This window comes from Haliotis rufescens, unplaced genomic scaffold (assembly GCF_023055435.1).
Source record: "Haliotis rufescens isolate VD_foot unplaced genomic scaffold, xgHalRufe1.0.p SCAF_20, whole genome shotgun sequence".
Classification (NCBI taxonomy): Eukaryota; Metazoa; Mollusca; class Gastropoda; order Lepetellida; family Haliotidae; genus Haliotis; species Haliotis rufescens.
In genome coordinates, this window is record NW_025963891.1 from 21,059,618 (window position 1) to 21,072,456 (window position 12,839).

At 36.4% G+C, this 12,839-nt stretch overlaps 1 protein-coding gene across 5 annotated transcripts in view; it reads right to left on the reverse strand.

Moving 5' to 3' along the window:
- LOC124137805 (zinc finger MIZ domain-containing protein 1-like) overlaps positions 1–12,839 on the reverse strand; it is a 423,984-nt gene that overhangs the window by 55,991 nt on the left and 355,154 nt on the right. For all 5 annotated transcript variants that reach the window (XM_046504266.2, XM_046504301.2, XM_046504293.2 and 2 more), the window contains one exon: positions 10,141–10,246. In XM_046504266.2, coding sequence (XP_046360222.1) covers positions 10,141–10,246 — 106 coding nt within the window. The remainder of the gene's footprint in view (positions 1–10,140; positions 10,247–12,839) is intronic.

A 12,839-nucleotide genomic window follows, 5' to 3' on the forward strand; every position in this document is an offset into this window, starting at 1 on the left:
GAGGGTCCACACAGGTGGTATTGTTGTTCCAACAAGTAAATATTGGTAGTGTAAATTGTAAATATCAGTTGTGTTCTGACATCAATGGATTGCCATCTTAATTATTAATCCAAAGCAAAGTTAGCTTTGCACTTGAAATAGATCCTGGCAGGGTGGGTTGGGGTCTTGTAGCCTCATCGTCAAAGTGTTCGCTCGTCATGCCGAAGACCTGGGTTTGATTCCCCACATGGGTACATTGTATGAAGCCCATTTCTTATGTCCCCTGCCGTGATATTGCTGGAATATTGTTAAAAACTTTCTAAATTACAAATCCTCTTTCCCTATCAAACTTGAGGTTTGATGGAATACCTATTTATTGTGTGCACACCTGAACATGTTAAGTGTGCTCTGTGGCACATATTACAACAAACATATTTCTATCCCTGGCCTTGATAAAAACCATGGACAACTCATTAAATGCATTCTGCCTTCAAAAAGAGTTAAAGCTTTTAGTGAATATTTAATATTAAACAAACTTAGTGTCTTAAGTAACTGATACAAGGGTCAGATTTATTTGTGCATCAATATATAAACTTGCAAGATGACTTTATCACCATCTGTTGATCAATAAATATCAAAACATACTCATCACGCATGTTCCCACCTCCCTGTAGGCCCTCACATTGTTGGGTGTTCCTTGACTGATGGTACAGTGTATGGGACAGGCCTATTCTGAGAATGTGTTTGAGAAGCCCCTGTAGAAACGCTATCTAGAGATGACATAATTACAATTCCATCTACATCTGAGTGGGACCAATGGCTTGTTAGTCCCAGCAATTAGCCAAGTGTTCCCCAGATTTTCCCTGCTCATGATACTCACTAGCTAACTGGAGTGAATGGCATAACTCCTGCTTATAAATGCTACTGAAGAATAAATCTAGGGGCCTATCTCCTCACCTGGGGCCCTGAATGGGTTGGTTTATTCGACAACATTTGTGTGATGGGTTTTACCTTATTCTGCAATCTATTAAGTTAATGAGAAAGTATAAACATAATAAGTATAATAATCCTATTGAGAGTGAGATTTCATTTGGTACTTGTTATCTTTTTTTCAGATGTAATATGGGAATATTATTTTGTGGAACCTAAGTTGTTGTTTTTAAGTAAAACTGATTTTTTTTCCCACTACCCCTAATTCTTTTCAAACTTAGTCATCTAAAATGAGTAAATACATATTTTTTCTAATCCAGGATTGAACTGTAATTCAAAACACAATCATCAACAGAGACATACAAAAATCTACGGTCTCTGAATGTCATTAAAGATAATTTTGACATTCCAACATATATTTTTTTCTAATTAGCTTCCAGACATTGGATGCTGTATGTAGCCATTTCCAAAAAATAACAAATGTTATGAAAAGAGAGAGGTAATATTTCTCAAATGGACATAAATCTATTACTGTATTTCATTTTGTACATTGAATACATACAAATTTGATCTGACTGCTGGCATTTTGAAACATTGCCATGCTACATTCTCCAACCCACACAGGGCCTCTCATGAAGATCCCACCTGCGCTGGGCCCAGGAAAGTATTTATCTCAGAGTAGCAGGAACACAGCAGTACCGCAATGGTACAGATATTGGCAAAATATGTCCTCTGGCATCGGCTTCAGAGGAAATAACACATGAAGCCACAACTGATGCCAAATCTGATACATCTTGTGCAAAGTATGTAAATCTGTTCTCCTCTCATTTAAAGGCAATCCCATTATGCCAAGCTTTCATTTACATTATCACAGTTTTTTATTGATAATTGCAGGCAATGTGTTATGATGACAGTATGTTCTCGTATTGATAAGGACTACTTGTTTTGTATAATACATCTCATACTTTCATAAACTATACCTCTGGCATTACTTTCCTTAATGCAAAGCAATTTTATCGAGGCATAAATTTGCAAATAATATTTTCATGACAAAAGTTTATATATGATGAACAAGTAAACATTTTTCATCTTAGTGTTTAAGGCCAACTTTTTTATTTGTTTAAAATCAGTTAACAATTATATACTACTCAAAAGAAGTTAAAGAACACCAACATTTTTGACATGGAAAAATGGGTGTTCTTTAACTTCTTGTGAGTAGTATGCATTCTTGGATTGATCTTTTTTCTGCTGCATTAATTAACCCTTGCTTTTTATCTTCAGGACCAGACACAGCACATCCTCAATTATCCAGGATATTTTATCTCCATTCCGATACAATAAATGCCCTGGATCCCTTCACCATAGCTTACTATTGTCATCTATCCTATCACTAGCTTAGCACAATATGTCCCTTGCAGATGAGAGTTATCTGATTGGATGGCTATTCGAATCAGGATAAAAAAAAAGCTGTTCTATTATGTGTCCAGGTTAATTATCCTTATGCAATGGATATATGATGTACTGGGTAATCAAGGATGAACATGGCACTGTCAGGCTCATTTACAAATGATGTCAGAAAATACGTTATTTAGATGTACATGTAAGGAACACTATTCTTTGTGTCATCTTCCTGAGGCAAGGGAGTTAACTGACTATGAAAGTCCAGTTTCCACCCTTGCCAAACTAGGCTTGAATTCCGGAGTTGTATTTTGGCTGTACTAACAAGCCTAATTAAATCATGTAACAAAATTGACATCCGGTTCGTAAACAACACAGATTTGTTTGAAGCAAGTGATATGAGAAGTGGAATCTCATTGGTCAGTAGGAGGGACATAACTTGTAATAGCCACTGGTGGTGCTATGATTGAACCATGAAATTCCAGCTTAGTTCGGCAAGGGTGGAAACTGGACTTTTCCATCTCAGGAAGATGTCTTTGGGTCTTTAGAATATATCTTGCCCAGTCACTAAAACATGACCCTTGATTTCTTCACAGTTGTTCTTGTCTCCTGTCTTTTCTGCGTCAGATTTGTCAGTCTAAGTCTGGTCCTACTGGATTGAGTCTGGGATCCATGTAGCAGAGAAAGGCTGGCCTAAGGTGTGATATTTGACTTGTGAGAGCATTTATGTGATGATAGGTACTGATAAGGTTTTACAGACTCAACATGTAAACCATTGTGTATCTCTCTTATGAAAAACAGCAACACATTTCTTCTTAACCAACTGCCAGAGGCATCACTTATTCATAGATTGCCATCTTCGGCAATTGAAAACTTGTGATAACACCCTGTGAAATCTTCCCTGCCCACACAAGATTTATTGCCTTGCCATTATTGTAGATGTGCACTATTAAGAAATGCACAGATTTGTTCAGTCTTCTAATTACATAATTAGACTCAATCATGTCAGTGAGTGATCGCTCTTCTTTCCGGCATTACTGCAGGTTAATATGGGATACCTTTTTTAAAAGAGTAATTATTGGAGAAAAACAACATATTTCGTAGAAGATTATTTACTAAAAAAATTCTGCAACTGTGTCAGATCAAGTTGCTATTCTGCATAAAGAATTCAGTGTGGGCGAGAAATAGGAACGATATCGGTTATACAGATGTGAAGTTAAAAGTGTTTTTCACCAAAAACTTTCTGAAGTTCAGGCGTATGTCCCTTAATCATGTGGAGAGTTGCTTCAAGAAACATGGAGTAAGGGGTATGTGTGTAACCACTTTATTTCAATTTCAGAATTTCTATACTATAGCTTACAGGACTATTAGCGAAAACGAAGAATTCACCACAGTTCTATTTCCATAGCTGTATAAGCACCAATCATTTCGTTATATAAATTGTTTCAATGCTATATCTCTTCAGTGTGCCGCTGTGTGAACTTATACAGGGAATATGCTGACTAATGCCAACTGAAATATTAGCTTTGATATGATGGATCATTAACAATGATAAACAGCTTGAGATAAGTGTGTACAACCCCACACCCCAAAGTGAACCATTGCAATAAATCGGCCCATTCAAACAACTTGTAACTTTTGTATGCATTCCCTGAAGCCCTGAGCTCGTGGAGCTCCTTCAGGTGGGGGCTTATACAACAACCTAGAAATGTGTGGAATTGTTATGCTACACAGACAGCTGTTTAGATAATATGACAGCAGAAATCCAGTTAATCAGGAAGCAGATTTTTAAGCCATGTCTTTGTCTCTCCCTGCAGTTACACAAACATTGTCTGCATCTTGTTGTTCTCCTCAGTTCTACAAGTGCTCAATCCCACCCTAGTGCCCAGCACAGCCCTCATCATAGCGCGCCTAGCAAGACCCTCATTATACCGTGGCCTCCCCTCCCCCCCCCCCAAGCAGGGGCAGTCACAATGAGAGCACTCATGTTAATGACCACCGACCTTGCCAACACTCAGTGTATACTACAGCTCAAGTAATTCACACAAATCTTGTCAATTTCGCTATTGTTGTCGTCAATTGCGTTACAAAGTGAAATTGGCCTATCATATACATAGGACAGGCCATCCTGCCTAGCAAACAGACTGAAGGTGTTTGGTGTAGAAAAAGAAATCTGCGAGGTATGTTTGCCACCAAGCCTGTACCTCTATGCAAAGTACAAAATACGAGCAAAAACCTTGGAGCTGTGCCAACAAAGGGTCAGGGTTTTCAAGTCACTTGTTAAATCATTGCCAAATAATTAACATCTTTGCTTTTGGTGAGCAATTGTCTGCGAACTTCTGTCTGTATAAACCTTTTGCCTCTTTTACTCAGGTTTATAAGTAACTTTTACACATGTAATAGGACACACAACTCTCCTTAGTAACCAATAACGAACCTGGCAATCTGGTGATGCCAACGACGTTATTTGGATGGGAAAAAACACAGTGCAGTAATTGTAAAAGTTTAATTACAAATTAACATGATTTTTTAATGGAGGTAACATGTCTGAACACATAACATTTTTCATGTTGTAAATCCAACCTTCATATTATCATAATCATTATTGCTATTCTTGTAGATAATGTCAGAATGAGGCTTGTCTGCTCATGTCAAGATACAGATTCCCTAACCATACTTGCACAGGGCTGAAAGTGGGACTTATCTGTATGAATATTTATGAGGAAAAACTAGTCCACTGATAGTAATGTTGGGGACACTTTGTTCTCGTATTTAAATAACACTTTTTCTAGCAACATAAACACGAAAAACATGAATCGATACAGAAGGGTGTCCACTATGTTACAGTTTTCACAAAGCTATATGATTATTATGTGGAAAGCATATCAACAGTGCAAAGAGTACATACCTTACTGCATATACCAGGAATAATGTGATCAGATTTTATACCAGGTATAATGTGATCAGATTTCATACCAGGTATAATGTGATCAGATTATGTACCAGGTATAATGTGATCAGATTTTATACCAGGTATAAAGTGATCAGATTTTATACCAGGTATAATGTGATCAGATTTTATACCAGGTATAATGTGATCAGATTTTATAGGGCGGTCGGGTAGCCTAGTGGTTAAAGCGTTCGCTCGTCACGCTGAAGACCCGGGTTCGATTCCCGACATGGGTACAATGTGTGAAGCCCATTTCTGGTGTCCCCCACTGTGATGTTGCTGGAATATTGCTAAAAGCGGCGTAAAACCATACTCACTCACTCACTCACTCAGATTTTATACCAGGTGTAATGTGATCAGATTTTATACCAGGTATAATGTGATCAGATTTTATTCCAGGTATAAAGTGATCAGATTTCATACCAGGTATAATGTGATCAGATTATATTACCAGGTATAATGTGATCAGATTTTATACTAGGTATAATGTGATCAGATTATATACCAGGTTTAATGTGATCAGATTTTATACCAGGTATAATGTGATCAGATTTTATACCAGGTACCATTACCAGGTAATGTATAACACATTCTTAAAATTTTATTCAAAAATGTAAATCTAGTATCTAACATTTTCCAAGATAAAATACTTCCATTATCAGTAAAGATTAAAAAACAACACATCTGTTTGTGAAAATAAACATGTTAGTCAAATAACATGCATATAAAAAAACCCATTTAATTAAATTAATCTTTTTGAAACCATAAAATGATTTGTTAATGCAAATGCAAGAATAAATTATAAAAACTTGAACAATGTGAAATATTAGGAAGTGCTGGCAATAAATGATAAACTAAAATATGCACCTTATCACCTGCAAACAGAAAAGATAATTACAAAATTAAGTCAAAAGTAAAATTTCATAACTAAGTTTAAACAATATATCTAATTTTCCTAGACATACATTCAGTGGAAATAGCAAGTGAAAATTTACAAAAATTTGTATTTATTTTTCTTGAAGATACATGTACATGTATTGCAACTCACCATAGACCATAACTTAATACATTAGCCATTTTGATCGAGACTTGGATGAATCATGGACGGTTTGCAGTATATCATAACTGATCTCAAGGACACAGTATGTGACCTCCTATATAAAAAATGTTCAATGGAGAAGAGAATAGCTAAAGAGCTGAAAATCTCTGACTTCTGTTTATCCAAAGGCTCCAAAAAGGTGATGCTAAGTAAAATTCAATGAAAACTTTCCAAGCCATTAGAGGTAATGTAATTATGGCCACGCATGTGACAGATTCCCATCCCAAATAGACGGATCATAATGGGGAACGCCATGAATAATTGATTTACGAGAAGAACAGAAAATCAACACGAAAAATGGCAGTATTCCATGAAATTATTTTTTGAAGTTCGTTACTCCACTGTGGCTAATATCATGAGGTAAAAGCTGATTTCGCGGAATAGAGGCATCACATGCCCTTCAACAAACAGAAGCCATTTACACGCCTCAACAAATATGAAACTGTTTGTTAACCATGATAATCAGTTAAAAATCAAAGATATTTTTGAAACAGGAGGTCCGTTGGCAGTCTTGAAAGCAATTGATTTTTCATTGTTGTAAATCAATGTTACTTAAATGACATAATTTTTTTATGAATTTCTATTCTTTTCCATCGATCTCTGTACTGTAATAGCGACTTTACTATTCATAGCTCATGAACCCAGCATAAATTATTTTCATAAAAGAATGTTAACATTAATGCCTCAGATTAAATGTTGTAAGCAATGCATGTAGAAAAGTTAAAAAAAAGTTAATATTTACCATAAATAATTTTTTAAAATATATAATTTTTAAAAATAAAATGATATACATGACATGATAAGGAAAGTATGGCACGTATGTCGAGAATGAAAAATATTACAAATTCAAAAATAACATATCACAAAATCAGTTAAACTTCTGTTGAGTCCTAAAACCTTTGTTCCTTGGCCAACAGAGACAAGACACACATGTCACACAACTGAAATCTACACGTAATCTACACACGTATATGTAACGGTGACAAAAGCAGGTGTTGTAAAGTCAGAGAAAATATTTTTCCCTCCACACGTCCCCACAAGCTACGGATCTTCTACCGACTTTCTAGGCAGGAAAACAGTACAGTTGACATCGATTGCATCAAGTCTCTCGATGAAAATACATTTCGTTAGGAAAGCATTACCACACTGATGGATCAATGACTTGACAATTGAGTAGAATGAGTTAGCATTCCATGAAAATCAATTTCGAAAGAACCCCCCTGATCAATATATATCAGCTGAGTGTCTTGATCTAAACACTGTCGTCATTGACTGAGAAAATCACTTCTATTGTACTGGCTGAAAAAGACATCTTCTTTTTTTTCCCTCCCAAAACTAATCAGAGACCTGAAAATCACAATCTTTGGTATAATGGATTATTGATTCGAAAAGCTTGAAACTTTTTAAAAGCTTGTGCACGTTACCGCGTTTCCATCATAACTGCAATCAGGGTTGTTAGGTCTGACTTAGAGCCTATTCACAGCTGAGTTCGGGATTGAAATATCTGAAAGCTTCTGTCATTTTAAGATTAATTAGAAAATACAAATAGACTTACTTCCTTTGATCTTTAACAAGAGGATGAGCAGGAAGGGAAGCCAAGTTATTTACTATCTTGACACTGCTAGTTTTTGTCTCTTCTCTGACAGCCATATACAGCTTATTCAAAACTTGTGAAAAACACAGAAAAACATCTTATTCAATCGCTCATAGTTTCCGGAATGTGATCAACCGAAACAATTTGATATGTTAAAACATTAGTAGTGAAAAAGCTGTAAATACCCATTGCCCCTATATATTACTTCAGAAATAAGTCTTGGGAGATATTAATTGCAAGTTTTCTTAATAACATTATCTCTCCAAGAGGATTTTGGTCACATCTGTTCGAGTACATTTACACAATTTTGCTTTTGTTTTTCTCTTGTGCTCATGGAGAGTTGTTATGGGCATGTCTGGAACTGACCATCATGGCAAGGGGGAGTGAGGGAGGAGAAATACCACAATATTTTGATCATATCCAGAGCTCCAGATAAGCTTTTGGTGTTGTGGGTATTTTACCCATGCATTTTAAAATCACTGCGTATCAGTAATTTTATCTGGGTATTCAAATTTCTGTTACCCACTAGTTTTTACACGTGGGTATTTAAGTTAAATATTTAAAAACACTATTCATCTAGTCCCTGCAAACTGGTGTTGTGTGGGTTCGAGAGCTTTATAGGACTCAAAAATACCACGATACTTCCACAAGTGTGATGGCAAATGATCATGATGTAACTGTCATCGTGGAGTTTGGCAAGGTTGACGGAATGCCCGTTTATAATTTCAAAATAAGTTGCTGATTTGCCAATCGAATACGCAGGGTTACTTCACAATATTTTGAATATACGCACAAGTTTTATTTTTTGTAGCGTATCTGTAATGTTCGTTGCGTATTTGATACGCTTGGCTATTATTTTACTGCGTATTTCTGCATTTCTGATGCGTTTTTTACGCAGATACGCAGCTTATCTGGGTCTCTGCATATCAAAGTGTGTCATCTTAATAGGGAGGAAAGTCCCAAATGTTGTTAGTCATACCACTGTTGTGAACCCCATGACTACTGGTTGGTTGGTTGGTTGGTTGGTTGGTTGGTTGGTTGGTTGGTTGTTTAACGCCGCACTCAGCAATATTCCAGCTATATGACGGCGGTCTGTAAATAATCGAGTCTGGACCAGACAATCCAGTGATTAATATCACGAGCATCGATCCATGCAATTGGGATCGATGACATGCATCAACCAAGTCAGCGAGCCTGACCACCCGATCCCGTTAGTCGCCTTTTACGACAAGCATAGTCGCCTTTTACGGCAAGCATGGGTTGCTGAAGACCTACTCTACCCTGGATCTTCATGGGCCCCATGACTACTGGTGTGGTGCTATCATTATCAAAGTGAATCTGGGAGTCGGACCCAGTACCAGTAGATCCAGCAGCAAAGGGAAGCAACCCTGCAATGTTAGTTGTGGGCCCTTAGACAACTTCCCCCAAACACACGTCTCCTCATTGCTCACAAACATCACAACTACTGCTATTTGTTTTTGACTATCACATGGGTCATAGTGCCTTTGTTGTCTAAAAGTTGATAATTATTGGATATTTACCTGAGGAAAGCAGTTAGAGGACAATTTGGCAAAACTAAGGACCAATACATGAATAAAGCCAATACTTCTAACTATCCAACGATACTTCTGTGACAGAAATAATTCAAGATGTATTAGCATCTAGATCACTGTCTGAATTTTATACACGCCAACCCACACAATATCCTCGTTGCTTTAATTCCAGTGTGAAAAGCAATAGCCAAGATATTGAGAAAACACTTAAACAACTGTCATTGTCTGAGAGTGCTTTGGTCTGATAACACAGAACTAGATTAGAAAATTGGCAAAATCACTGTAATTCATCTGTGAAATACGTACTGGGCACGTCAAGCAAGTTAGACAAACTGACTAATTGGGTCTACACATCGCTTCTGATATTTGTCTTCCCAACATATCATGGCAATCAAGGCAGGATGTATCCATAATTATCATAACCCTTCAAATTTAACTCCAGGTATAAAAAATAGTGATTTCAAAAAGTAAATGACTGCAAAAAATGTTTCAAGGATTTTAAGAGAAATATTCTTTTCTATTATTGGCACAGTAGAACATCAATGACCCATGCTATCATACATTATTCTCAACAAAATATGTGCACAAAATATATATTTAGAGATGTATCTAATCTACTACTCCGGCATTTGCCTACCTGCCGATTTTGGCGTAAACATTTCTTTGTGTGACGCACATACTGCCAGTAACCTGTAGCCAAGGTCAAGGTCATATCCCGGCTGAGCTGCAACTTTACTCACCACCTGCAAGATGACAACAAATACAGCTATCATGAGTATCAGCAAGATGTTAACAGTTAAACACTAACATTCAGGAAGCACTTTTTATAGGTGATATCTTGTGCTGATAAAGTCTCTTACCGTCCTGAAGACCTGAATTCACACCAAGATATGAGTGGATATGTCGTCAAGATATGCAGTGACTGCATCAATCTAGAGACTCTCAAACGTCGATTATCAAGATATGGAGATTATATTGAGTGTGTGTCATACTGTTTAAAGAAACTTGACCAAACATATTTGTATTTCCTGAGCCCGGGTTGCAGACAGGGATGAATTCTGACATGTGAAATTGGTACCTGGTATGGTATGAGTGCAGTCATTTCTTTACTATCCACACCTGGGATTTAGCAGAAGACGAAGTAGCTCCGACATACAGGGATGAGAATGGATATGTTCCTTTTGAGCTGAAACATCTTTGTGGTCCATAATGTGGGGGTGTTTATGGGGAAGCCATCCGATTTTAACAAATTTGTGGTCACTAAAATTCACTAAGATTCTAAGATTCTCATCTCTGGACATATGTATACTGTAAACAGTGTCAAAAACAATAATACATTATACAATATGTAATTCAATAATTTGTCTGGCATAGTCAATAATCTCCCCCCCCCCCAAAAAAAAAAAGAAAAAAGAAAAGAAGAAGACAGAATTCCAAACTAGTAGGCAGCACAGACATTAGCAAGTATACAATTCTCAGAGAGGGCGTCATGAGAAGCTTTTTGTGGCAAAGACTTTAAAAACAAAGGCATCTGCTACCTAGCATCAGTGTAGGAATGTGAACATGGAAAAAGTTGATATTCTGACTGAAAATGAAATCCAACATTAGGATATTTTTTTTTTGCTTCTAAAGGTATTTGACCTTGTCCAACCGATAGACATTGGATCTTACATGAGTCTTATTCATTTATGAATACGTGACAGTATATAGAACATATTACTGCTGGTAAAAGTGCAGTTTAAAGACCGTGAACGGTGGGATTAGTTTCCCTGGGAAACCAACTTGCAGGCAAAACTGCCCCTGTCGGGACTTTCATCTGAAATTGTCAATTGTCTATTGTGAGCAAAGTATATGGCAAGAACTGTGACATCCCATATACTGTCTTCCTACTATGCTGCATGTTTCAATCTCTTTAGGTTTATCATTAGGTTTCAGAGTGACAAATCCTGGTTGGTAAGTGGTAAAAATACATGCAAAAGACATTTTTTGATGTTTATGTTCCTCAAGATATTTTGAATGTTTAATAATTATGTTGATGATGTCAGAGTTGCTGTGTGCAGTGTTGATGAAGTCAATGTTGCTGTGTGCAGTGTTGATGAAGTTGGACATATTTAAAGCACACTTTATTTTTGATGGTGAACATTTAAATGTGTTGGCATAATAAAGAAAATAGTGCTTTCCAGTTATCATTTGACTCATTTTTCTAGAGCCATCGGTTCCATAAACCAAGTTATATAAATCCTCAATATGGACACACTCATAATCAATCATCACCACCCACACAACCTTCCCACGGTAATTGAAAACATGCAAACGGTGCTACCTGTTTTTACTTCAGTGAATCAAGTTCATTTACGACTACAAAAATAATAACAAACTTGATCATGTCTACACATGATATATACGCAGATTTTTACATACAAATTGTAATAGCACAAAGCATCAACACCAACGTCATTGCTTATTGTAAATATATTTAGTTGAAGCTCCAGTGAATCTGAAAACACTCCATAAAAAAAGTCATTGTTAGCTTAGTATACAACACCTGTTACTGCGTCAGATGTTGGGTGTAGGTGGTGTGAGGGCGTGATGGATGGATACGGTAATTATCACACATTCCGACTGTGCAGTCTCCACAGATATATACAACAGAATGTTTCTACATTATATTATGTTCATAGCTGGGTATAATGAAGTTGGTGCTGGTAACTATTATTTCAATGATTTGGGTTTGGTTAACCAGAAAATATTATCACAATATCTTGTAGCCTGGTGTAAGCCTAATGCACTGGCTAACCATAAATATTTGCAATATAATTCTATCTCATTTTGGTACCATGGATTCCCATGATTTTGAACAATTGACTTGTCTTTGCATGTGTTTGTGATGGGTGCCAGTGATAGTGATTTCCAAACATATGCTCATGATATAGCCAGAATGGTACAATGGACTGCTTTCAGCAGAGATTTCTTATGATTTTGGAAAGGGAAGGATCACTTTTAATTCAAACCATAGATGTTGGTGTATCAACAACCAGTGGAGATTCAGGAGTAGGACGGGATGTAGTACAACATGCTTGTTGCAAGTTCTGACAAATTAGACTTGAATGGTCATGACATATAATCTTACAATCATGTTTTCTGGGTGCAAAAAACTTATTCGAAATAATTAGGGTAACCAGGTTTTTTATTCACCAGTAGTACTCGCTTAAACAAGTTTGGAAGAAAAAGGTGTCCCTTTAATATATATTCACTTTTTCAAACAATTTTAAAAATTTAATTGCACAAATTTTTAAGTACATATTTTATTTTTATTTCACTTTTTTAAAAAGAAAT